Source organism: Stegostoma tigrinum, chromosome 10, assembly GCF_030684315.1.
Source record: "Stegostoma tigrinum isolate sSteTig4 chromosome 10, sSteTig4.hap1, whole genome shotgun sequence".
In the NCBI taxonomy this organism is placed as follows: Eukaryota; Metazoa; Chordata; class Chondrichthyes; order Orectolobiformes; family Stegostomatidae; genus Stegostoma; species Stegostoma tigrinum.
Window position 1 is genome coordinate 84,480,272 of NC_081363.1, and position 27,763 is coordinate 84,508,034.

The following is a 27,763-nucleotide window of genomic DNA, read 5'->3' on the forward strand; positions in this document are numbered from 1 at the left end:
CAGTCTCTCTCTCTCTTTCCCTGCTCTCAGTCCCAGTGTCTCTCACTCTCTTTCCCTGCTCTCTGTCCCAGTCTCTCTCTCTCTTTCCCTGCTCACTGTCCCAGTCTGTCTCTCTCTCTTTCCCTGCTCACTGTCCCAGTCTGTCTCTCTCGTTCCCTGCTCTCTGTCCCAGTCTCTCTCTTTCCCTGCTCTCAGTCCCAGTCTCTCTCTCTCTCTCTTTCCCTGTCTCTCTCTCTCTTTCCCTGCTCTCTGTCCCAGTCTCTCTCTTTCCCTGCTCTCAGTCCCAGTCTCTCTCTCTCTCTCTCTCTCTCTCTTTCCCTGTCTCTCTCTCTCTTTCCCTGCTCTCTGTCCCAGTCTCTCTCTCTCTCTCTCTCTTTCCCTCTCAGTCCCACTCTCTCTGTCTCTCTCTCTCTCTCTCTCCCTGCTCTCTGTCCCAGTCTCTCTCTCTCTCTTTCCCTGCTCTCAGTCCCAGTCTCAGTCTCTCTCTCTTTCCCTGCCCTCAGTCCCAATCTCTCTCTCTCTTTCCGTGCTCTCAGTCCCGGTCTCTCTCTCTCTCTCTTTCCCTGCTCTCAGTCCCACTCTCTCTCTCTCTCTCTCTTTCCCTCTCTGTCCCACTCTCTCTCTCTCTCTCTCTTTCCCTCTCTGTCCCACTCTCTCTCTCTCTCTCTCTTTCCCTCTCAGTCCCACTCTCTCGCTCTCTCTTTCCCTGCTCTCTGTCCCACTCTCTCTGTCTCTCTCTCTCTCTCTCCCTGCTCTCTGTCCCACTCTCTCTCTCTCTCTCTTTCCCTGCTCTCAGACCCAGTCTCTCTCTCTCTTTCCCTGCTCTCAGTGCCAGTCTCTCTCTCTCTTTCCCAGCTCTCAGTCCCAGTCTCTCTCTCTCTCTTTCCCAGCTCTCAGTCCCAGTCTCTCTCTCTCTCTCTCTCTCTTTCCCTGCTGTCAGTCCCAGTCTCTCTCTCTCTCTCTCTCTCTCTCTCTTTCCCTGCTCTCAGTCCCAGTCTCTCTCTCTTTCCCTGCTCTCAGTCCCAGTGTCTCTCTCTCTTTCCCTGCTCTCAGTGCCAGTCTCTCTCTCTTGTTCCGTGCTCTCAGCCCCAATCTCTCTCTCTTTCCCTGCTCTCAGTCCCAGTCTCTCTCTCTCTCTCTTTCCCTGCTCTCAGTCCCAGTCTCTCTCTCTGTCTCTCTCTCTCTTGCTCTCTTTCCCTGCTCTCAGTCCCAGTCTCTCTCTCTCTCTTTCCCTGCTCTCAGTGCCAGTCTCTCTCTCTCTCTCTCTCTCTCTCTTTCCCTGCTCTCAGTCCCAGTCTCTCTCTCTCTCTCTTTCCCTGCTCTCTGTCCCAGTCTCTCTCTCTCTCTCTCTCTCTCTTTCCCTGCTCTCAGTCCCATTCTCTCTCTCTCTCTCTCTCTCTCTCTCTTTCCGTGCTCTCAGTCCCAGTCTCTCCCTCTCTTTCCCTGCTCTCAGTCCCAGTCTCTCTCTCTCTCTTTCCCTGCTCTCAGTCCCAGTCTCTCTCTCTCTTTCCCTGCTCTCAGTCCCAGTCTCTCTCTCTCTCTTTCCTGCTCTCAGTCCCAGTCTCTCTCTCTCTCTTTCCCTGCTCTCAGTCCCAGTCTCTCTCTCTCTCTTTCCCTGCTCTCAGTCCCAGTCTCTCTCTCTCTCTTTCCCTGCTCTCAGTCCCAGTCTCTCTCTCTCTCTTTCCCTGCTCTCAGTCCCAGTCTCTCTCTCTCTCTTTCCCTGCTGTCAGTCCCAGTCTCTCTCTCTCTCTTTCCCTGCTCTCAGTCCCAGTCTCTCTCTTTCCCTGCTCTCAGTCCCAGTCTCTCTCTTTCCCTGCTCTCAGTCCCAGTCTCTCTCTCTCTCCCTCTCTTTCCCTGCTCTCAGTCCCAGTCTCTCTCTCTTTCCCTGCTCTCTGTCCCAGTCTCTCTCTCTCTCTCTCTTTCCCTGCTCTCTGTCCCAGTCTCTCTCTCTCTCTCTCTCTTTCCCTGCTCTCAGTGCCAGTCTCTCTCTCTCTCTCTCTTTCCCTGCTCTCAGTCCCAGTCTCTCTCTCTCTCTCTCTCTCTCTTTCCCTGCTCTCAGTCCCAGTCTCTCTCTCTCTCTCTCTTTCCCTGCTCTCAGTCCCAGTCTCTCTCTCTCTCTCTCTTTCCCTGCTCTCAGTCCCATTCTCTCTCTCTTTCCCTGCTCTCTGTCCCATTCTCTCTCTCTTTCCCTGCTCTCTGTCCCAGTCTCTCTCTCTCTCTCTCTCTCTTTCCCTGCTCTCTGTCCCAGTCTCTCTCTCTCTCTCTCTCCCTCTCTTTCCCTGCTCTCATTCCCAGTCTCTCTCTCTTTCCCTGCTCTCTGTCCCTGTCTCTCTCTCTCTCTCTCTTTCCCTGCTCTCTGTCCCAGTCTCTCTCTCTCTTTCTCTCTTTCCCTGCTCTCAGTCCCAGTCTCTCTCTCTTTCCCTGCTCTCAGTCCCAGTCTCTCTCTCTCTTTCCCTGCTCTCTGTCCCAGTCTCTCTCTCTCTCTTTCCCTGCTCTCTGTCCCAGTCTCTCTCTCTCTCTTTCCCTGCTCTCAGTCCCAGTCTCTCTCTCTCTCTTTCCCTGCTCTCAGTCCCAGTCTCTCTCTCTCTCTTTCCCTGCTCTCAGTCCCAGTCTCTCTCTCTCTCTCTTTCCCTGCTCTCAGTCCCAGTCTCTCCCTCTGTTTCCCTGCTCTCAGTCCCAGTCTCTCTCTCTCTCTTTCCCTGCTCTCAGTCCCAGTCTCTCTCTCTCTCTCTCTCTTTCCCTGCTCTCAGTCCCAGTGTCTCTCTCTCTTTCCCTGCTCTCAGTGCCAGTCTCTCTCTCTTGTTCCGTGCTCTCAGTCCCAGTCTCTCTCTCTCTTTCCCTGCTCTCAGTCCCAGTCTCTCCCTCTCTCTCTCTCTCTTTCCCTGCTCTCAGTCCCAGCCTCTCTCTCTCTCTCTCTCTTTCCCTGTCTCTCTCTCTCTTTCCCTGCTCTCAGTCCCAGTCTCTCTGTCTCTTTTCCTGCTCTCAGTCCCAGTCTCTCTCTCTCTTTCCCTGCTCTCAGTCCCAGTCTCTCTCTCTCTTTCCCTGCTCTCAGTCCCAGTCTCTCTCTCTCGTTCCCTGCTCTCAGTCCCAGTCTCTCTCTCTTTCCCTGCTCTCAGTCCCAGTCTCTCTCTCTCTCTCTCTCTCTCTTTCCCTGCTCTCAGTCCCAGTCTCTCTCTCTCTCTCTCCCTCTCTTTCCCTGCTCTCAGTCCCAGTCTCTCTCTCCCTCTCTTTCCCTGCTCTCAGTCCCAGTCTCTCTCTCTCTCTCTTTCCCTGCTCTCAGTCCCAGTCTCTCTCTCTCTCTCTTTCCCTGCTCTCAGTCCCAGTCTCTCTCTCTCTCTCTTTCCCTGCTCTCAGTCCCAGTCTCTCTCTCTCTCTCACTTTCCGTGCTCTCAGTCCCAGTCTCTCCCTCTGTTTCCCCGCTCTCAGTCCCAGTCTCTCTCTCTCTCTCTCTCTCTCTCTCTTTCCCTGCTCTCAGTCCCAGTGTCTCTCTCTCTTTCCCTGCTCTCAGTCCCAGTCTCTCTCTCTCTCTTTCCGTGCTCTCAGTCCCAGTCTCTCCCTCTGTTTCCCTGCTCTCAGTCCCAGTCTCTCTCTCTCTCTCTCTCTTTCCCTGCTCTCAGTCCCAGTCTCTCTCTCTCTCTTTCCCTGCTCTCAGTCCCAGTGTCTCTCTCTCTTTCCCTGCTCTCAGTGCCAGTCTCTCTCTCTTGTTCCGTGCTCTCAGTCCCAGTCTCTCTCTCTCTCTTTCCCTGCTCTCAGTCCCAGTCTCTCTCTCTGTCTCTCTCTCTCTCTCTTTCCCCTCTCTCTGTCTCTCTCTCTCTCTCTCTCTCTTTCCCTGCTCTCTGTCCCAGTCTCTCTCTCTCTCTTTCTCTCTTTCCCTGCTCACACTCCCAGTCTCTCTCTCTCTCTCTTTCCCTGCTCTCAGCCCCAGTCTCTCTCTCTCTTTCCCTGCTCTCAGTCCCAGTCTCTCTCTCTCTTTCCCTGCTCTCAGTCCCAGTCTCTCTCTCTCTTTCCCTGCTCTCAGTCCCAGTCTCTCTCTCTCTTTCCCTGCTCTCAGTCCCAGTCTCTCTCTCTCTTTCCCTGCTCTCAGTCCCAGTCTCTCTCTCTTTCCCTGCTCTCAGTCCCAGTCTCTCTCTCTCTCTCTCTTTCCCTGCTCTCAGTCCCAGTCTCTCTCTCTCTCTCTCTTTCCCTGCTCTCAGTCCCAGTCTCTCTCTCTCTCTCTCTTTCCGTGCTCTCAGTCCCAGTCTCTCCCTCTGTTTCCCTGCTCTCAGTCCCAGTCTCTCTCTCTCTCTCTTTCCCTGCTCTCAGTCTCAGTCTCTCTCTCTCTCTTTCCCTGCTCTCAGTCCCAGTGTCTCTCTCTCTTTCCCTGCTCTCAGTGCCAGTCTCTCTCTCTCTTGTTCTGTGCTCTCCGTCCCAGTCTCTCTCTCTCTCTTTCCCTGCTCTCAGTCCCAGTCTCTCTCTCTCTCCCTCTCTTTCCCTGCTCTCTGTCCCAGTCTCTCTCTCTCTCTCTCTTTCTCTCTTTCCCTGCTCACACTCCCAGTCTCTCTCTCTCTTTCCCTGCTCTCAGTCCCAGTCTCTCTCTCTCTTTCCCTGCTCTCTGTCCCTGTCTCTCTCTCTCTCCTTCCCTGCTCTGTCCCAGTCTCTCTCTTTCCCTGCTCTCAGTCCCAGTCTCTCCGTCTCTTTCCCTGCTCTCAGTCCCAGTCTCTCTCTCTCTCTCTTTCCCTGCTCTCAGTCCCAGTGTCTCTCTCTCTTTCACTGCTCTCAGTCCCAATCTCTCTCTCTCTCTCTCTCTCTCTCTCTCTCTCTCTCTCTTTCCCTCCGCTCAGTCCCAGTCTCTCTGTCTCTTTCCCTGCTCTCAGTCCCAGTCTCTCTCTCTCTCTCTCTCTCTTTCCCTGCTCTCAGTCCCAAACTCACTCTCTCTCTCTCTCTTTCCCTGATCTCAGTCCCAGTCTCTCTCTCTCTCTCTCTCTCCCTGCTCTCAGTCCCAGTCTCTCTCTCTCTCTCTCTCTCTCTCTCTCTCCCTGCTCTCTGTCCCAGTCTCTCTCTCTCTCTTTCCCTGCTCTCAGTCCCAGTCTCTCTCTCTCTCTCTCCCTGCTCTCAGTCCCAGTCTCTCTCTCTCTCTCTCTCTCTCTCTCTCTCCCTGCTCTCAGTCCCAGTCTCTCTCTCATTCCCTGCTCTCAGTCCCAGTCTCTGTCTCTCTCTTTCCCTGCTCTCAGTTCCAGTCTCTCTCTCTCTCACTTCTCCTGCTCTCTGTCCCAGTCTCTCTCTCTCTCTTTCCCTGCTCTCAGTCCCAGTCTCTCTCTCTCTTCTCGTGCTCTCTGTCCCAGTCTCTCTCTCTCTCTCTCTCTCTCTCTCTCCCCCTGCTCTCAGTCCCAGTCTCTCTCTCTCTCTTCTCCTGCTCTCAGTCCCAGTCTCTCTCTCTCTCTCTTTCCCTGCTCTCTGTCCCAGTCTCTCTCTCGTTCCCTGCTCTCTGTCCCAGTCTCTCTCTCTCTCTTTCCCTGCTCTCAGTCCCAGTCTCTCTCTCTCTTCTCCTGCTCTCTGTTCCAGTATCTCTCTCTCTCTCTCTCTCTCTTTCCCTGCTCTCTGTTCCAGTCTCTCTCTCTCTCTCTCTCTTTCCCTGCTCTCAGTCCCAGTCACTATTGACCAGTATTGCGGCTTCTCCTGGTCTGTCTCTCGGGCTGGCACTGAGCAGAGTTACAGAGTGCTCCACATTTTACCTCCACATCTTCCAGATCTTGGCCGTAGTCCTGGGAATCAGCCATGCGCTGCCGACTGGCCAGCCATGTGGTCATTTCCTGGAACTCTTGCTCAAACTGGTACAAATGGTATCGGTCCATCAGCTTCTTCTGTAGGCTCTGGGTCAACTTGAGCAGCAAAACATATTCCGATTCCACTTCCTGGAGCTTCTTCAACATGGACTCCCTACCAGTGAATTAGAAAAGGTAGAAACCTGAGAAATATCTGTGTAATGCCAACATTTACTGCACAGGGACCAGCCCAGTGTAAATGTCCCCAACATTTACCATACGGGGACCAGCCCGGTGCAAATATCCCCGACATTTACCGCACAGGGACCAGCCTGGTGTGAATGTCCCCGACACTTACTGCACAGGGACCAGCCCGGTGTAAATATCCCCGACATTTGACGTACGGGTCCCAGCCTGGTGTAAATATCCCCGACATTTACCACACAGGGACAACACTGGTGTAAATGTCCCCAACATTTCCCGTACAGGGAACCAGCCCAGTGTAAATGTCCCCGACATTTACCATACAGGGAACCAGCCCGGTGTAAATATCCGCGACATTTACCGTCTAGGGAACCAGCCCGGTGTAAATAGCCCCGACATTTACCGTACAGGGAACCAAATAATGTGTATTGTAAATATCCCTGACATTTACCGTACAGGGACCAGACCGGTGTAAATATCCCCAACATTTACCGTACAGGGAACCAGCCGAGTGTAAATATCCCCGACATTTGACGTACGGGTCCCAGCCTGGTGTAAATATCCCCGACATTTACCACACAGGGACAACACTGGTGTAAATGTCCCCAACATTTACCGTACAGGGAACCAGCCCAGTGTAAATGTCCCCGACATTTACCATACAGGGAACCAGCCCGGTGTAAATATCCGCGACATTTACCGTCTAGGGAACCAGCCCGGTGTAAATAGCCCCGACATTTACCGTACAGGGAACCAAATAATGTGTATTGTAAATATCCCTGACATTTACCGTACAGGGACCAGACCGGTGTAAATATCCCTGACATTTACCGTACGGGGACCAGCCCGGTGTAAATATCCGCGACATTTACCGTACAGGGAACCAGCCCGGTGTAAATAGCCCCGACATTTACCGTACAGGGAACCAAATAAATGTGTATTGTAAATATCCCCGACATTTACCGTACAGGGACCAGCCCGGTGTAAATATCCGCGACATTTACTGTACAGGGAACCAGCCCGGTGTAAATAGCCCCAACATTTACCGTACAGGGAACCAAATAATGTGTATTGTAAATATCCCCGGCATTTACCGTACAGGGACCATCCCGGTGTAAATATCCCCAACATTTCCTCACAGTGTCCTGTGTCACTCACCCCCTCTGCTTGTTTAGATTCCCCTTAATTGCTACTTTTACTGTTCACGTTACCAGACCTTACCAATTCCACATTCTCACAACTCTTTGGGTGAGGAGGTTTCTTCTGAACCCTCTCTACCCGATCCCCTGGCGACTGCCCTCAAGTTTCTCTCCTCCACATGCACAGGATTCATTTTCTCTGTGCCTGTCCATCAAAACTTTCAGGATTTTGAAGATGTCCGTTAAGTAGGCTCTCAGCTTGGTATTTGATGGGAAAAGCGAGCCAGTCTGATATTCATATTGATTGTAAATATGTGACAACCCAGTACCTGTACGAATAATCAGTAGCTGCCCACTCGGGTGAAGTGTTTCGCTGTGCAGGGGAACCAGGCTGCTACGTGGTTAATCCCTGTCACACTTGTACCTCAGGGCTCTGATTCCAAACACCCATAAATCCCCCTCTCTTCCAGCTCAGTGTTGGGTGAACATGGACATGGTGAGAGTCCATTTCACCTTCCTTTTTAGTCTTTCCTGAGGCCCAGATAGTACATTGTCTACCTTCAGTGAGAAGGATAAATGTACACAGCTCATGGATTAAATAGAAATGAGAACAGGCTCTGTGAGACACTGAGACACACACACACACACACACACAGGGATGCATGTCCCCTGTCATAAGGAATCATCCAGATGCAGAAAGTAACTTGGAACGTCAAATGGAAATATTGCCATTTGTTGCAAGGGAAAGTAGGAATGTTTTGTTCAAGCTGCTGAGACCACATCTGGAGCATTACGTGCAGTTTTGACCTCGTTACTTAAGAAAAAATGTAAACATTTTATAAGCAGTTCAAAGAAGCTTCACTCAACTAACAGACAAACTCACAGTCTAAGGATAAGGGGTGGGCCATTCAGAACTGAGATGAGGAAGAAATTCTTCACTCAGAGTTGTGACCCTGTGAAATTCTCTCCCACAGGAAGCTGTTGGGGCCAGTTCATTAGATTTATTCAAGAGGGAGCTGGTCATGGTCCTTGTGGATAAAGGGATCATGGGGAATGGAGAGAAAACAGGAATGGGATACTGAAATTGCATGATCAACTGTGAACATATTGAATAGTGTAGCAGGCTCGAAGGGAGAATGGCCTACCCCACAACCTATTTTCTGTGTTACTATGAGGGGCCTGGATTGAAGGGGTTATTTTATGAGGAAAGATCAGACAGAGTGTGCCGGTACCCATTGGATGAGGTGGGGGGTTGTGGATCTTTCTAAAACACAGAGTATCCTATCGGGAGTCAGCAGGGTGGATGCTGAAAGGATACTTCCCTTTGCGGGAGAGACTAGTGTTAGGGCTCAATGTTTGAAAATAATGAGGTCAACTGAAGACAGAGTTGAGGAAGAACACTTTCTCTCTCCAAAGGAGACTTTGGAGCTTTAGAGAGTGGAGGAAGTGGGGTTATTGATTGATTTTAAGGCAAGGTACAGAAATTCGTGACTAACATGGGAGTCAGTAGTCATGTGGAGTAGGTGGGAATGTGAATTTTTGGCCATGATCAAATCAGCCATGAATAGAAACATCGGGTTTGAGTGCCATGAATGACCTGCTCCCATTCCTACATCAATCCTGATTGATGCTGTTTCTGATCTTTAGGGGTGTGGGGGATGTACCTGTCAGGGTGGCTGATGCTGGAAAGATTGTTCCCCGTTTCCCTCAGTTTGAGCATCCTGGACTGGTAGCTGATCGATTCCAGTTCAACGTTTTCCAGCTTCCGAAGCAGAGCCTGTGTGGATTCTTCATCCTTCCCGTAGTCAGAGATCTCCAGCTGTGCTTTCCTGTCCTTCATCCATAGTTCCGCCTCCAGCAGCTGGCAATAAGCAGAGACCAGCAGTGAGCCGGAGTACAGCATTGCTGTTCCACACCATCTCACACAGCACGCACGCCCTGACACACACACACACACACACACACACACACACACACACACCCACCCAGACATACAGATGCACAGTCTTACACAGACATTCACACACATACATACACACCCACACACACACTGCATACCCATTACTGCAGCCTCATGCAACCTTCTCCCAACATACGGTGACATTGCCCCAGTTGCCAAACACCCCCACCCTCCTCCTGTGACCTCTGTAGATAATGGAACTCATTGCTGTCCCATCACCTGAGCATGAGGGTAAGTGCCAACAACCAGAGCCAGCCAATTCAGGGGCAGGAACGCTGCAGCCTTGCACCAGGTCAGCTGTCTGTCAGACAGACATGCTGAGGGAGAGGGATAAGCTCTCTGTCTTATAGTCACGTTCAGACAGCTAACCCCATTCACTGGGCAATCACCAGTCCGTGACCGATTCTCGCAGTCCCTCACACAGTGATGAGGGTCGTGGTTTCAGGCTCCTCCCTGATGTTCCCAGGGGAGTGCAATGGGTTTGTCCAGGATATAACTGAGCACCCACCTCTGAGAGGAAGAGCTGGACAGCATGCTGCTCTCTCAGCACTGAGCCCCTCTTCTCTGCCTCTTCCTTCAGCAGCTCCACCGCATCCTGCAGCTCCCATAGTCGCTTGGAAATCTCACGGGCAGCAAAGTGACCAGCTTTTACCAGACTCTGCCCCAACTCCATTATGGGTTCAATCAGGGAATCGTGGTTATGGATCTCATTCTCCAAAGCCTGCGTACAGAGGAGAATCCGATACAACTTGAAACTTCATCATCACCCTGACCCTCACCCTCTATAGTTCCAAGACTGACCCTTTCCCCCCACTTTACCCGAGACTGACCCTCCCCCCCTCGTCCTGAGACAGACCCTTCCTCTATCATCCATAGACTGACCCCCTACCCTCTCGTCCCGAGACTGACCCTCCCTTCCCCCACACCCCCAAATCCCCCCCATTCCCTCCTCCTCCCACCCGGTGGGTGTTGAGTCTGCTGTCTGGCCCCTCACCAGGTGTTTGTTATGTAGGCTCTGGACAGCAGTCAGTGAGTTCCCGACATCCTTGACCGTGGCCAGCAGCAGCTTCTCCTGGACCCAGGCCTGGGTAGCATCGAGGTCCCGGAACAGCCGGTAGAGGTGGGCACTGTCGTCCAGGGCCCGGTGCCTCTCCTTGATGGGATCTCCCAGTGCCTGGTACCTGGAATAACACAGACTCACTGTCAGCACGGGACCGACACACACTCCTAACAACAACAACAACAACAAGCGCTGGTGGCATGGATGGAACAGGAGTGACCGCTTATATTTATATAGTGCCTTTGGACAAGAGTAAAACAGTGCCAAACCAAATATGACACTGGGCCACAGATGGAGATACTAAGACGGGTTAAGGAGTCTGTTTTTAAGGACAGTCATGGAGATGGACTGGTTTGTGAAGGAGGGAGGCGTTTCTACAGCCTTGGGAGCTGTATGAGCAGTGAAAGGAGCAGGGATGACAGGAGGGCAGCTAGAAGAGCAGCACTGGGCTATCCCTTTCTCTCTCTCTCTCTCTGTCTCGGAGGAGGAGGATACAGAGATCCAGAGGGGTTGCAGCCAACACGTCTAAAACTGAAAAGGACACTCAGAGATGATTGAGGACTGTGGAGGATAAAGGGATATTACTGACATTAAATAGATTGCTAACTTTCACACACGATGCTGGAGGTAAGTGTCTGGAATGACAGGATGTAACTCAATGCTGCGGTGAACAGCAGGAAGGGATTGTCCACAATTCAGAGGGAGTTAATCACTCAGCTCCACATGAAGTGTGTGAGAGAACGATAGATAGGGTGGTACTCTGGGAGGGAAGGAAACCTCTGGTACTGAATACAGTGGGAATACAGTGAGACTAGGTATTCCCAGTCGGCAGGGCTCGGTTTGAGTGTGCGTGTGGGGTTACCTCTCGAGTATATTGCTGACTCTGTCCCGAATGCCCTCAGCCAGGAAATGGTTGTCCTGGACAAACTGTTCAGACTGATCCAGTAGAGACTGCATCCTCTCCACATAGCTGCTGATGTCGTCTTCCAGGTCTTGCTGTTCGTTCAGGAGGTTCTTCACAGACACCAGGTCAGTGGGCTGGCCAGCTTGCCTCAACTGCTTCTCTATTTCACTCAGCCAGTTCTCCACATCATCAATACTCCGCTGGAAGTTCAGTGCCTGCCTCGATCACAGAGAACGAGGGGTGGTTAATACCCACACCCACAGGTTCTGCTCATCCCCACAGCTATCACACCCTCAATACCCACCACCTCCTCTGGGGGCACTGGGCAGCAGGCTGGACCCTGGCAAGTGTCCCTCGCTCAGGCAGGGGTCAATCACAAGTGCAGTCAGCTCACCTTAGTATTGTGCTCTGTCTGCTCTATTGCCTTGTAACTAAGATGCTCAGTGACCGACTAATGGCTCACCCTCCGTCAGCTCATCTTCACCCTCCCCCACCCTCACCATCCCTCAGAGTGCTGTCCCTCAGCTCACCCACCCTTACATTGACCCTCCCTCACCCACCTTACTCTCCGTCCTCACCCACCTTACTCTCCGTCACCCTCCACACCCACACCTGCCTCACTCTCCCTCACCACCCCCATCCTCCCTCACCCACCTCATCCTCACTCTCCATCATCCACACTCATCTCATTTTTCCTCACCCACCCTTACCCACCTCACTTTCCCTCACCCTCCCTCGCCCACCTGAATCTCCATCACCCACCTCATCCTCACCCTCCCTCAACCATCTCACTCTCCCTCACCCACCTCACCCTCCCTCATCCACCTCACTCTCCCTCACCCACCTCACTCTCCCTCACCCACCTCACTTTCCTTCATCCTCCCTCAACCTCACCCACCCACCCCGACCTCACCCTTCCCATCTTACCCTGCCTCACCCACACCCTCCCTCATGCTCCCTTCACCCTCTCCCCCCACCTCGCTCTCCCCCACACTCCCTCACCCCACCCCGCGCCCTACTGCTGAGATGCTGTGCCCGTTTACAAGGCAGGTGATCTCGAAACGGTGACCCTCGGCCACACTGTACCCTGCACCAGGGCGCCATTTTGAAGCTGGCCTTTCACTGGCTGGGGATCCCACTCTCACAAAGTGCCTCGAGGAGCCGCTGGGCTTTCTGAAGCATGTACGTGCAGGGAGTCACATGGGACAGGGGCTTTCACCCCAGTGACTGCTCCTGACAAATACGCCAGCGTGGGGATGACTTCTGACCTGATGTCAACCCCCCCCACCTCGCCCCAGTAATCCATTGATACTCTATCTACACTCACGGCTGGAGCAGTATTTGTGGGCCACAGTGCAGCTGGGACTGAAGTATCAGTGTTGGAGCTGGCGTCCTGAATGCAGACAGTCATCGCTGTGAGGTCAGCGGGGAGCTGATACAATCGTCACATAACTAACGCCTACACTGAGAGCAATGCAGCGCGAGTGCGACGCTGTTCAAATACCTTGTGCGCATCGATCAGCTTGGACCTCTTGTTCTGGCAGTTCTCCAGCAGTTCGCTCCACAGTTCCTGAATCTGCTTCATCCGCGGTTCGATCTCCGTTACAGCATAATGCCCGGCCTCAATCATACGCTCACCTTCCTACAGTGGGGTTACAAGTCACAATCAATATTTCCAAGAGCGCGCCACACACAACCAAACTTTAATACCATCACAGGAAACGGGCAGGGACCACGTGGCAATGGGGACCAGACTGGCACCCCTCTGATTTGTGCAGCTTTTGATGAAATCATTGAGGTGTTTAAGATAGTTAACGGGAGCAACTCTCTCCAAAGCTGAGTTTTGGACGTAAAATCTGAAATTTAAGAACTGGATATTTTCCAATCAGGGGTGTTGATACACACCTCTGAAGCAGTTGGGACTTGAACCCAGGTGGGCCAGCCCAGAGGAAGGGGTGCTACCGCTCCATCACAAGGCCCCTATTAATTTTACAATGGATCTTTTCAAAATGTTGGTTAGGCCAGAGCTGGAGGTGTGCACAGCTCTGGACGGCACACTATAGGAGGGATGTGATTGCACTGTGGAAGATATTCATCCAGATATAATCATTACAAAAACAGATACTTCTCGGAAAAGTGCAACAGGCGTGGCAGCATCTCTGGAGAGAAAGCAGAGTTAATGTCTCGAGTTCAGTGCCCGCAAGTTGACTCTGATTTCACTCCGCAGATGCTGCCCGACCTGCTGAGGGAAGGCTGGCTGAAGTGTACGAGGTCATGAGGGGCATAGATCTGCTCAATAGGCATAATCTTTTCCCCTTGGCAAAGAGGTCAGTAACCGGGGAGGAACCTGGTTTTAAGGCACAGAGCAGCAAGTTTAGAGAGGATTTGAGGAAAATAGTTTTCACCAGAATAATTGTGGATATCTGGAACTCATTATCTAGGAGGTCGGGAACCCTCAAAACCTTTCAGAACTATTTCGACCAGCTATTGAAACACCACATCCCGCAAGTTGGCTGGTCAAATACCGGCCAAATGCTGGAAAATGGGATTAGAAGAGGTGGATAACTGGATGCAGTGGGCTCGTGCTGTGCAAGGGAAATCAGAACAAATTTCAGAGTGGGTGACTGAAATCCATTCCCGAAAGGGTTGTGAATATTTGCGAACTAATAGATTCGTGTTTGTCATTGGATATAAAACAAAGAAGGGGGAGAATGGGATCTGGCGTACAGCAGTCGTAATTGAACTGGCCTGCAGTTAAAGGCTCAGGGAGTCGAACAGTCTATTCCTGTTCATTTCTGGAGTTGACGTGGCCAATCTGGGAATCAGGGAGAATTGCCCTTCGGGGGGAATGAGGCGGTTCAGTCTTACAGCTGCTGGTTACAGGTCTGAGTGTTGTAACTTGTGCAGTTAGACAAACTGTAGACTAGACTGAGTCCGTTCATATACCGGGTACTAAAGCCGGGCAGCCTCCCAGCAGGCCCAGCATGACAGATGCTCCCTTGAGTCCACTCTGTTTCCAGCTGTCCCTGACCATACCCACCCACTGCCACCTCCAGGAAGGGCACCTCTGCCTTTTGGCTACCTGTTCCCCTAATGGTGGGTGTTGGTGGTGCTGCCAGGACTGCCTGCCCTTTTCAAATCAGGCTGCCACCCGCGCCCCCCCCCCCCCCCCGGACCCCCACCCTCCCCACTGCACCCACCCCAATTGTCACAGGTGCTGGCACTCCGTGGTCCTGACGCTTCCCACTTTGTTGGTGGGACTTCAACGCCCCCACCCTCAGTACCCCAAGGCTGCCGCTGAATACCCCAAGCAGGGGGAAAAAAAACATGACGCACAAAAATCAGATGAACCAGGAAGGGACAGGAGCATTTGAAACTGCGGCATGTGAAAAAAGGTATTTGGCCGGGAGTGGGGGCAGGTGTTTATATAAATGAAAGGTGCCCTTTTACACTGGCCCTGCACTGGCACAGCCCCTTCAGTGCAAGCAAAACTGCACTTGCAGGTGGCAGCTGTCCCTCCCGCGAGTCAAGACGCTGGTGCCAAGCTGCCGGTTTCCCTGCCGCACCAATGTATCTTGTTGCAGCCAGGGGGCACGAGGGGTCCTGGCTGCGACGCCAGTCAAATTCCGTGCAGAGGCACTCACCGTGCCGATGCTATGGATCCGGTTCTGGTTGGCCATGACCTCAGCCTCGAAGGTCTGATGTTTTTGCAGCTTTCCCTGCAGGTTGCTGGGATCTGTCCAGCTCTCATCCAGGGCAACGCCGATCTTCTCATTCAGCCATGAAATAGCCTGTCGGGATTGTGGGGTGGTGGGGAGAAAATAAAAACACAACCATCAGACTGCCAGTAGGACACACAAACATCCCCAGCCTTCCAGTCCCATCCGCGACACTCCCCCCCCAACCCCCGTCCACTGACACTCCAAACTGCGTAGATCGACAAAAATATTGACTATCTCTCTGCAGAAATGCGAAATCCATTAGCTGGACGGGTAATAGCCCAGCGGTACCATTTTGAAGAAGAGCAAGGGATTTATCCTAGTCAGGATCGGATACTTCTTGTCAAGGCCACCACCTACACCACACTACAGGTGAGATGGTGGTAATTTCGCCGGTCCAGTAACGTTCCGGGGAGACAGGTTCACATCCCACCGCATGTTCTTCTTGCATTTTAATTCAACGAATAAACCTCATAACCGACATTTAACCATCAGTGACAGCAACCACAAAATCATTGTTGATTCTCATTAAAACCCCACCTGGTTCACTCAGGAAGGAAATCTGCCGCCCTTACTGGGTCTGGCCTACATGTGACTCCAGGCCCATGGCAATGCGACTGACTCTGAACTGTTCCCCTCTCTGAAACAGCCCAGACAGTCGCTCAGTTCGAGGGCAATTAGGGATGGGCAGCAAATGCTGGCCGTGCCTGCGACTCTCATATCCCATGAAAGAGAAAATAGTAACTGCACGTGAATTGCTGTTGGATGTTTCTGTAAAATGAGGTTACTCTCTAGCACTCCCTCTTGCACCCCCCCTCCACCGCTGAAGCAGCAGCAGCACTCAAATGTTGTAATGTAAACACGGTGTTAATTTACAAATGAATTGTCGTTCAGGAGCCCACTGTCAGAGCTCAAGGTTATTCTGCCCTCTGGTTAAAATGTGATTGTCTCTCTCAACATGTTCTGCCCTCTCTTTGGATCAAAAGTAGTTTTAGGAACTAGCAGGCAAGTACTGACCAGCATCAAGCATCCACATCATAGGTTAAAGAGGAGGCTGTGCGTCCAAACAACTTTCCTTTCCAGCAAAGAGTTTTAAGAACCAAAACAGGTAGATGGGCAATCGATTATTGTTCATTTTAAGGAAACAATCATTTCAACAATCTCTTATTGAATAAATAATGTAATATAAAGTTTGTAAGTAAAACAATTTGGTTTATTAACAGGGTTTGATAGAATCTGGTTTATTAAGTGGATCTGGGACAGTACAGTTTATTGACAGAGTCTGATATGATCCAGTTTATTATCAGGGTCCAGTATGATTCAGTTTATTTACAGGGTCTTGTACTGTATTTGCACAGTGATGGGGCCTCTTACCTCATACGAACTTCTCAGGAACATCTGCAGCTGTTTGGACTGATCCAGGACCTTTCTGCGCTGTTCGCTGTTTTCCAGCAACTTCTGTTTTCTAAGAGATGATACGAATAAAAAGATAGATAACTGTAGGGTGAGAATACACGGTTAAATGACAGCAGCCAGACACATAACTGTTGATCAAAAGGTTGTGTAAATGGAACAAGGAGGCTGCTGTGTTCACTGCTTGCACATACATCCAACAGGAACTCACTTGCACAGTGGCTCAGTGGTTAGCACTGCAGCCTCACAGCGCCAGGGACTCGGGTTTGATTCCCGCCTCAGGCCACTGTATGCGTGGAGTTTGCACATTCTCCCCGTGTCTGCGTGGGTTTCCTCCGGGTGTTCCGGTTTCCTCCCACAGTCCAAAGATGTGCGGGTTAGGTGGATTGGCCATGCTAAATTGCCTGTGGTGTTCAGGGATGTGGGGGTTATAGGGGGATGGGTCTGGGTGGGATGCTTCAAGGGGCGGTGTGGACTTGTTGGGCCGAAGGGCCTGTTTCCACACAGTAGGGAATCTAATCTAATCTAATCTCCTGAGGGAAAACCTCTTTCTGCAGGGTTCTTTCCTATCAGGCACAATGCAAAAATAAAAACAACATCATAGGGAATTGTACACAACCTTCTGATCAATGGAAACTGAGAGGCAAAGCTTTGTATCCTGCACACATCAGAATTAGGACATAAGGAACAGACAGGAAGAAGGGGACACCGATTTATAGAGCACAAGGCGGCAATGGTGATCTTGGGCCCTCGATAACATGGAGATACTACAGGGACAGTTAAAATGTCAATCTTAGTTTGTCAACCCAGGCAGGTGAGGGCACTGCCACAGGAATGCAACACAGACTGGACATTTTCATGATTCTTTTTACCTCCAAGGGTGCACTGTATGTACAAATTCTGTTTGATGATATAAAACAGGGAGTTAAGCAGATGTGAAGGCATCGCACTGCAACTCAAACTGATAACGCTGACAGCTCCAGGCCAATAACTGTCCAGCCAGTCAGCACCCTCAACACATGCTGCAACAATCAATGCGCCTTTGTTCAAATCTGTTTCTTATCCTGATGAGTACAAGATGAAAAGCCTCAATTTTACACCTCCTTTTCGCAATGTTTAACTTCTGCACTACTGACCAACTCTTCACAACCTATCGACATGGGTAAGGGGTGATCCAAGAGGTGGGAGCTAGAGAGCAGGGATAAAGTATTTGTGTGCCATTGTGTGACAGATTGTGAATTATCCCCTGCACTAGCATCTCAACCTTCCACTATATTTATAAATGGATTGGAAGAAGTAGTGGAGAGCTGTGTTAGGTGGTAAGGCAAACATTACAGATGGGGAGTAGGAAACGGAGCATTGACAGGTCAAGTGAGTGGGCAGAACTGCGGCAAATGGAATTTACTGTGTGGCAGTGGGGAGACCCTCTATGTTGACACTTGGAAAGAGAGGTGAGAATATTTTCTAAATGTGGAATTCTGGGAATAATGAAGGAACAGAGAGTTCAAGAGGCCCATGTACAGAAACCACAAAAGGTAGCGGAAAAAGCAATTGGAAAGACAAATAAAATATTGGCATTATCTCAGGAATCCTGAGTGTGGTTGTATAATACATATGACATCTGGAGTGACTGGGTCAGACCTGAGTTCTGAAGAAGATACATACTCTCTCTGTGTTTGTTACAAGATTAAATCACCAAGACAGATTGCATTGAGTGGGTTTGTGTCCCATTGAAAGTACAAGATTTACAGTGTTTGGGACGATTAAGCAATGTTTCAGCGTAGTTCAAATCTATTTTCTTTGGTCGGAGAACCAAAGGAGGGGACTCGATTTTAAAATTGGAGCCAAGCTGCTCAGGGATGATGTCAGAAAGCACTTGCTCTCACAAAGAGAATGGGAAGTCTGCACCCTGACATCCAGAAAGCTGATCAGGTTCAGGGTCAGCAGGATTTCATCATGAGATTGACTGGTACAGTATCTGAGAGATGGGGTGCTCAGAGACATAGTTCCATCCAACTACTTTGGATCTAAGGTAAAGATCTGACATGGCATCAATTAAATGGTGAAACAGGCTCAAGGTACTGACTAAAAACCAAAAGAGCTACCGATGCTGTAAATCAGGAACAAAAACAGAAATTGCTGGAAAAGCTCAGCAGGTCTGGTAGCACCTGAGAAGAAAAAACAGAGTAAATGTTTTGGGTCCGGTGACCCTTCCTCAGAACACAGATGCTGCCAGACCTGCTGAGCTTTTCCAGCAATTTTTGTTTTTGTTCCTGATTTACAGCATCCACAGCTCTTTTGGTTTTTAGTCAGACCCTTGACCTTGTTTCACCATTTAATTGATGCCATGTCAGATCTTTACCTTAGTTCCAACCAACAGTTCAGCAGGTCTGGCAGCATCTGTGTTCTGAGGAAGGGTCACCGGACCCAAAACATTTACTCTGTTTTTTCTTCTCAGATGCTACCAGACCTGCTGAGCTTTTCCAGCAACTTTTGTTGTTGTCAAGGGACTGACTGGTAAATTTCTATTCCTATCCTTCTGTTAGGTGACATGGATTTGTATAACATAATACCCCACTATTTCATATCACTATGATCCTGTAATAATATCTCAATTTCAAATGCCCATGATCCTCTAATAACACCCACTGTTTCATATCACTATGATCCTAAAATAACACCCCATCATTTCAAATCACCATGATCCTGTAATACTACTCCACTATTTAAATTGCTATGATCCTGGAATTCTGTTTAATAACACACGGATTCTGTAATAACACCCACTATTTCATATTCTCCCATCCAGTAAAATTACCCCGCAGTTTACTATCCCTAGGATCCTGTAATAATAACCCAATATTTAATATCTCCAGGATTCTGTTATGTTGACCTATTTCAAATCTATGATACTTTGATAATACCCCAAAGTTTAAAATCCATATGGTCTTTCAATTAAAGCCAAATTTAATATCGCCATAATCCTGTAATAAACAGATGCTCAATATTTAAGACCAGTATGATTCTGCAGTAATTCCCAACTATTTCATACCTTCCTGATCCTGTAATAACTTCCCACTGTTTAATATTACCATGATACTGCAATAAGACCCAAATAATTGAAAGCTCCACAGGCCTGTAATAAAACTGTATTGTTTAATACTGCCCTAATCCTGTAAAAACACCCTACAGTTTAATATTCCTATGATCCTGTCAAGTACCACAATATCTGATATCCCCATGATTCTGTACTAATTTCCCAACGTGTACTATCCCAGGATCCTGTAACATTACCCAAATATTTAATATCCCCAAATATTTAGTATTTATTAATCTCATAACAAACACCCCAAATATTTATATAGTCCTGTAACAATTCTCTGCTATTTAATATCCCCCGGGATCCTGAAACAACTCCAGATCGTCTGTCTGATCCTCTAACCAACAGTTTAATATCCCGTGGATCCTGCAATAAGACACAAGTATTTGATAGCTCTGTAATAACACTGCACTGTTCAATGTGATCCTGTAATAATACATTATTTCATAAGCCTTGATCTTGTAATGACCACTGTTTAATGTTTCCATGATCCTGAACTTTCGCACAGCCTGGGGGCGGTAGCACAGTCAAGGAGACCAGTCATGGTAACTCAACTCAGTGATGATGTGGGATTGGCCTTTTGACTTGAGAGGGTCTGTAACAAACAGGATGACAGATGTATACACACAAAATGCTAAAGAAACTCAGCAGATCTGGCAGCATCGGTGGAGAAACAGAAAGACAGAGTCAGAGTCAATGTTTTGAGTCCGAGAAATAGCACAGCAATGCAGTAATAAGCTCATGAGCATTCTTAACGGAATAGTTATCTACAGTGCGAGCGCTATATGATACCTTTGCAGAACAGCTTGGCACTTGAGGATGATGTGCGCACAGTCAGAATGATTGTTCTGCTTCAGCTGTAATGCAAACCTCTCCATCAGGTTCACCTTTTCCATCTGAGCTTCCACTGTTTTCTCAAACTGCTCGTGCTTGTGCTGTAGATTCTCCACACTCGTCAGTGAATCCTAGAACAGGGTAGTAAAGCCAACTCTCAAAAATCGGTTTTACAGATTTTCAGAACATTGAAACAAAATCTGGGACTCGGTTGAGGACGCCTTCTGGCTCAATGTCAATTGCTTATTTTAATTTCCCCCGCAGGCTGGAACCAGCCGCAAATTATTTTTGTTTAGAGAGCTCTTTAAATTTTACTGAGAGCTTTTGATTTTTGGGGGGGGATACTTTTTGATTTTCAGGGGTACTTTTTCTTTTCATTCTTGCTAACTCATTTATGAGGTGATGTGGCCACTTTCATTGAAAGCCTGGGTACTTTGATTCAGAAGCTGGATTAGAAGAATTCATCAATATTCTTTCAACTTAAAGTCACAAATTAAAAGGAAAGCATAAATTTCTTAGACACCTCAGCGTATGATTTGGCACAAGTCAATGGGCATAATTTTGTTCAAAATTACGAGAACATACAAAAAACATCACCCTAAACAGACTGGTGCATCTCTATTATTCCTTTTCTCATTCATGGGTTGTTGGTGCTTGCTGGCTGGTCCAGCGTTTATTGCCCATCCTTAATTGCCTAGATTGGAATTAAGAATCAACCACGTTGCTGTGGGTCTGGAGTCACATGTAGGCCAGACCAGGTAAGGATGGCAGATTTCCTTCCCTTAAGGACATGAGTGAACCAGCTGGGATTTCCCTGACAATCAGTGACAGTTTCATGGTTATTATTAGACTCTTAATCCTAGATTTTTTAAAAAAATTCATTTGTAATTCATTTGGTCTCTGGATTAATTGTCTACTGATAATACCACTTAGACAAAGCTGAAAGATCTACCAGGCATTTAACATTTTTATTGCATCTCTAACCTCAATTTCTGATTTCAATTTAACAACTGACAGTGTTCATTCCAATAGCACTCACTACATGTGAGCCCCGCACAGTAGTTCCTGAATTTATGGGTCCTCAAGCTAAAGATTCCACGTTCATTCCCAATACATTTACGGCTTCAGTGAGCTCAGGTTTTCCTGGATTTTGTATAGCTGACTATTTCTTCGTTAAACTTGCACCCCCTTCACTGCCTTATTGCAGTGTCCCACTCCCCGTATTGTAACTTACCACTCCCACCCATGCATTTTGCTCTGTCCCCCATCTGTTGTAGCCTCTCCTTTCCCCCCTTACAGCCTTTCCCTTTGTTTTGAAATGCCCTTACTCCCTCCACCCACGTGTGGCCTCCTGCCACATCCCCCCTTCTCCAGAACTCAACCTTCTGTTGGCAGATTCTCTTCCCTTCCACTCCTTCTGGGGTTTAAGCTTCTTCCCCTCCTCCTCATCCTCCTCCTCCTGCCCCTCTCTTCCAGTCAGACAGCTCCGTTCTAGTGTACCCCTTGCTCATTGCTCGTCTAATCACAAACTGCTCCTTTCCCCCTCCTACGGTTTGGCACACTCATGAACGGTTCAGTACTGAGCATTGGACAGATGTTGCCTCTGATTGGAGCAATAGCAACTCCATTCTTGTTACACGAGTGACCTTCCTCTGATTTCAGCTGCAGAGGTGGCCATTTTCCTGGGTGGTCTGGTGGTTTTTTTGCAAACGAATTCCCCTGCTGCTTGTTTTGAGTGGCACTATTAAAAAAATCTGTTTGGTTCAGTTTGACTGGGAACAAGCGTCGGCCCAAGCGGCAAACCGTCCACAATGAATCATCGAACCCGCTGACTAACATAATCGACCTGGTTATGTTGATAAACTTGGGCCTCCTGCCCCCTTCGGCACCCAGCTCACTAAATGGCATAATGGACACTGTTCCTGCAACTGGGGTGGTTTGCGGCACAGTGCCTTTACCTCCAATGGCTTTGGAAAGTGAGATATAAAACAGCGAAACAAGTTAATTGTCCATCTCTAAACCCTCCCAAGAAGCCTACGGCAGGTAGTAAACCTGGGGAGGTGATGGCCTGGTGTTATTTTCAAGGGACTGTTAATCCAGAGACCCAGGTAACATCTGTGTTCAAATCCTGCCACAGCAGATGCTGAAATTTGAATTAAATAAATATTTGGAACATACAGTCTAATGATGGCCATCAGGGGGAGAAACACATCTGATTAAGACCATAAGACCATAAAGTGGAAGTAAGACCATTCGGCCCATAGACTCCACTCCGCCATTTAATCATGGCTGATGGGCATTTCAACTCTACTTCCCTGCACTCGCCCCGTAGCCCTTGATTCCTTGTGAGATCAAGAATTTATCAATCTCCGCCTTGAAGACATTTAATGTCCCACCCTCCACTGCGCTCCATGGCAATGAATTCCAGAGTCCCACCACTCTCTAGCTGAAGAAATGTCTCCTCATCTCCGTTTCCGAATGGCCTTACTTCCACTCCTATGTCTTATCGTCTTAATCAGACGGGTTCCCCCCCGCCCGATGGTCATCATTAGACTGTTTGTTCCAGGTATTTATTGAATTTATTGAACGATTCTGTAATGCCCTTTAGGGAAGGAAACTGCAATCCTTACCTGCTCTGGCCTACATAGGGCTCCAGAACAATAGCAATGTGGCTGACTGGGCAATTAATGCTGGCATAGTCAGTGTCACCGTGAATGAATAAAGAAAGGATGGTAAATGCAAGAGAATTTCCTGGCTGTGCAGAAGAGTGCAGTAAATTCAGTACAACAGCTTCCCTATGTTAATAGACTGCATATATGGGCTCTTGCTATGAATGAGTGCAATCCTTGTTCTGAGAGACTGACCCACCATACACCACCCCCCCGACACATACACATACACACATACACATGCTCACAAAGTAGATGTCCCACTGGGTGTCTGAATTGCAAACCACACATTCCCAGGATCCAGCAGTTTTACTCCTCATCAGCATAAACTTATGAAAAACAGGGAGTGGTTTGGATGGACAAAGCCCACGCGCAGGATCTCCAGTGCCCATCTTCGTACAACTTGGTGATGTTGCCGTTTATCGATGAAAAACCTACCCCTTTATCTTCATTAGCCAGGAACACCTCTTTATTGCTGAGCCAGCTCTCACTCTGTTCCACGTAACCATAGAATATCTGCAACACACAACAGTTTCACCGTATCATGAGCTGGGACACGGGAGCATGTCTGTTTCAAGGCGACTCAAATGCACTATTTAAGATCATTCTCAAGGCTGCCCCAAAGACACTCAGAGCTACACAACCTCAGCATCGCACCCCCCCACCCCAATCAGCTCAGACACATTTCTGTGAAGCCCCAATGATTTGACCTGAACAGAGATGGTTACACTGCTGTCTGTCTGTCAGGCAGAGGGGTTTTGGCACTGCTACTCCCTGCACCTCAAGACATACAACAGTGGAGATCAGGAATAAACCATGTCCAGAAATGGACACAGTCATATCCAGACAGAGAGCAGCTCTGCTGAATCACATACCGAGTGAAGTAGCGGCAGCTCACATTTTGAGACAATCAGTCACATTGCAGAGTGACAGGAATTGCATTACACCATCAAGGCCCTGGCTGTAGTTTCCTCTCCCAGTGGCCAGACCCCTAAACCCAGAGAATCGGATCAAATGGAAACAGAGAGGGGATTGTATCTTCACTATATGCATCGATGACAAATCTTCAAACTGTTTCCCCTCCTGTGGCCTGTGCTCTGGGACAGGGTGGTGTGACTGCGAGTAAAGCAGCAAAGGGGATCCAGAGCATGGGAGCCTTTGCAAACAATCAGGAGGTTTGAAGTTATTTCAGTGTGTTTGGATGAGAGTGGGAGCTGCAGGGTGAAAGAACCAAATCACCGTTACACCAGAGTGGAGCAACCATTCAACACCGAGGTGTAAGATGGAATGTAGAGGCAATCAGGGACAGGAGAGTGAGGGGGGGGTTGATGCTATTCTCTGGAGCCAAGAGTCCAGGCTGTTGTGTTACCTGGTACCAAGGTTTGGGGTACCTGCTCAGGGCTGGGGAGGAACTTGGAGTGGATCTAACATCATAGTTCATGTAGGTACCAATGGCAAAGTTATTTAGATTTCAATTGAACTTAGGTTTAGATTTTATTGTCACATGTATTCAAGTATGAGTTAGGATATGAAAAAGTAGGAGATTTTGCACAGTCCATATGAGGAGCTAGGTGCCAAGTTAAGAAGTAAGACTGCATTATTAGCTCAGCCACATACATATTGACAGAAGGGTGACCAAAGAGCAGGCTCTGCTAGATTTGCAATTACACAGGATTAATTAAAGATCTCATAGTGAAGGCACTATAGGTAGCAGTGATCATAATATAAACTGTTTTCTAGTCTTAAATAGGATAATTGAGGGCATGAAAGTAGAGCTGGTTAAAGCGATTAGCAAATTAGGTCGAATTAGGAGTCTACGGAGATGCAGGGGCAGATTTAAGGGGATATTTCAGAATATCCAGCCCAGGCACATTCTATAGGGTAAGAAAAAATCCATAGGATGTACACACTATGTTTCGTTAACTAGAACTGTTAAAAATAATATCAAATTTAAAGAAAATGTATATAATTGTGCATAGACAAATGACAGGGTAGAAGACAGTACAGAATATAAAAGAAAACCAAAGAAAACCTACAAATTAATAAACAGGGAATAATCAGAATATGTGAGAAAGCTAGCCAAAATACAAACACATATTTAAAGAAAGAGTTAACAAAGTCCTATAAAAGTTAGACTGGATAATTAATAATTGAAAATAAGGAAATGGCAAATGAATTGAACAGTAGTTTACATATGTCTCACCTCTGGTGAGACTGCATCTGGAGTACTGCATACACTATTGGCCTCCCAACTGAAAAAGGATGGAAGCAGTTCAGAGAAGATTTACTAGACTAATACCTGAACTGGGAGGGATGTCTTATGAGAAAAGATTGGTCAGGCTAGGCCTGTATTTGCCCGAGTTTAGGACAGCAAGAGGTGAATTAATTGAAACATCTAAGATCCTGAGGGGACCTTACTGGGTGGTTGTGGAAAGGATGTTTCCTCCAGTGGGGGAATCTAGAGCCAGGGTCACCTAAAAATCAGGGATCGTACATTTAAAAGCGAGATCGAGTGAATTTTGTTTCTCTCAGAGAGTCACAACTCATCGGAACACTCTTCCTGAGAAGGCAGAGTTTTTGAATATTTTCAAGGCGGAGATTCTTGAAAAGTGAGAGTGTGATAGGTCATCAAGGCAGTTGGAAATGTGTAATTTGAGGTCACAATCAAATCGGCCATGTTAAATGGAGGAAGAGTTCAAAGAACTGAATTTGTGTGTTCCTATATCTAATACCAACAAGGAGAGCAAGTTTGAAATCCCCAATCCTCAGATTGAGATTTGAGAGCAGAAACTGCATTATTTTAGTTTTCATTGTCAATGTTTTCTCAGGTTGATAATGAAGATGAACAAATTGTTGTTGATTTACTAATTGCCAACCCACAGTGAGCATCTGTGGATGAGCACTTGAGTAAATGCTTGTTCAGTTGGGTATGAACTGGTTAGAGGCTGCCAGCTGTCTGTGGCAGTACTCACTGGGAACCTTGCCTGGGGTTTACATAGATGCGGTGCCATTTCTCTCTAATTCTCTGCATGTAGCTGAGCAATGTCTGGCCAAATGTTGCACCGTCACTAATTAACTGTGTGAACGTGGTATATGACCTCTCCTCGCCTGCTCGCACCTGCAGATCACTGACTTCTGCCAGCCTGGTACCGCGTTCCTGCCAAGCCTCATTCAGAGTGGTCCAGGTCTTTTCAACCATCGCGAGGGACTGCCTGATGTCTGCCGAGGCATAGTGTCCTGCAGCCACTAGCTCAACACCAACGTTCCTGACTGTATCGAAACGCTCCATTCTGGCCTGGATCTCAGTCTAAGAAATAAACAAACACAGTCAGACAAACACACACACACACAAAAATACATCTACACACATAGACACACAGACATATACATAAAATGCACACACAGGCACACAAAAATTACTCACGTATGTCTGCATACAAAAATACAAAAAACACTCACGCATTGACACAAACTCAGACATAGACACACCAACACACACACACAAACATACACAAAATGCACACAGAGTCAAAAATTACAGACAGACACACATATACACACACAGACATGTATACTATAGGAATATACATGGGCACAAAAATACACACAATAAACATGCAAACACACAGAAAGTAAACACATGAATCCACACAGAAGCATATGCATATCTACATGCAAAAGGTATACACACACATACGCACACACAGAAACACAAACAAAAATATACACTGACACATGCACACATACTTGAAGACTTTCCCCCCACACAAAGACAGTCATATAAACAGATACCCACACCCAGACAGAGAGAGACAGGCAAACAAAGAGATATAAATGGTCACGCATGGAGACAAAATATACACAGACACACAAAAATTCCCACACATGGAAATGCACCCACGTAGACAAAAAAAAAATCACAGATAGATGCACAATGAACACAAAAGCACATTCAGAACCTCCATCCATCCACAGAGAGAAACAGATTCTAATAACCGCGCGCACACATACACACACACGTGCGTGTGCGTGCAACTGTTGTGTACATTAGTTTGAACATTCCAATTCTCTTCCTCAATATCTGATGAGGTGAACAAAGGAGGCCCTGGTTACAACCATTCACAACAGGGACATAATTCATTCTTCTGTTTTCAGTGAAGGCTAATATGTGCTATAACCTTTAGTATATTGGACAAAGCCAAAATTTCAGCACTATTTAATCTTCTCTAATATAACAAGGTGTGAAGCTTGAGGAACACAGCAGGCCAGGCAGCATTAGAGGAGCAGGAAAGCTGACATTTTGGGTCTGGACCCTTCTTCAGAAAATCCAGACCCGAAATGTCAGCTTTCCTGTTCCTCTGATAATGCTTGGCTTGCTGTGTTCCTCCAGCTCCACACCTTGTTATATCAGACACCAGCAACGGCAGTTCCTACCATTTCTAAATCTTCTCTAATCCACTTTATGCTTGAGATCATTCCTGTTGACATTTTCAGTAGCTTACAGTGGGTTGACATGAACCATCCACGTGGCGTCCAGATTGTTGTTGGATTATTCTAGAGGGAATCTGGACATCACTAGCTGGGCCAACATTCATTGTCCATCACTAACTGAAGCAAGTGAATTCCTACTGAGGGTTGAGTCCAGCTCCTTTTCAGTGGCAGTTAACTGTCAATCACATTGGTTGTGGATTTGGAGTCACCTGCCAGCCAGATCAGGCAGGCTGTTGAAGAGAACTCAGGTGGGGTTTATGACAATTTCATTGTTTCACAGTCATTATTATTAAGAATGCGGAGTTAGATCAGATTTATGTATGAAGAAATTTTAAGTTCCACCGGCTGACATGGTGGGATTTGAACCCATGTTTCCAGAGCAATGGTCTAGGCCTCTGGATCACAAACCCAGTGACACTTTGGATGTATTCGCCAACAGCTTGCAGCACAGTAGGACAATCTGAGGCTAATAATTGATCATAAAGAAACTAAGCATAGTGCTGCAGTAAATCGGCCCTTTGTCATGTCC

The 27,763-nt window shown here is 48.1% G+C and overlaps 1 protein-coding gene across 2 annotated transcripts in view; it reads right to left on the reverse strand.

Annotated features, from left to right (window-relative positions):
• Positions 1 to 27,763, reverse strand: part of sptbn5 (spectrin, beta, non-erythrocytic 5) — a 365,898-nt gene that overhangs the window by 211,249 nt on the left and 126,886 nt on the right. For both annotated transcript variants that reach the window (XM_059649324.1, XM_059649323.1), the window contains exons 46-56: positions 25,862 to 26,050; positions 23,182 to 23,259; positions 20,033 to 20,205; positions 16,102 to 16,192; positions 14,653 to 14,799; positions 12,513 to 12,650; positions 10,967 to 11,223; positions 10,039 to 10,225; positions 9,553 to 9,765; positions 8,749 to 8,945; positions 5,712 to 5,916 (exon numbers count right to left, since the gene is read on the reverse strand). In XM_059649324.1, the coding sequence (XP_059505307.1) occupies positions 5,712 to 5,916; positions 8,749 to 8,945; positions 9,553 to 9,765; positions 10,039 to 10,225; positions 10,967 to 11,223; positions 12,513 to 12,650; positions 14,653 to 14,799; positions 16,102 to 16,192; positions 20,033 to 20,205; positions 23,182 to 23,259; positions 25,862 to 26,050 (1,875 nt within the window). The remainder of the gene's footprint in view (positions 1 to 5,711; positions 5,917 to 8,748; positions 8,946 to 9,552; positions 9,766 to 10,038; positions 10,226 to 10,966; positions 11,224 to 12,512; positions 12,651 to 14,652; positions 14,800 to 16,101; positions 16,193 to 20,032; positions 20,206 to 23,181; positions 23,260 to 25,861; positions 26,051 to 27,763) is intronic.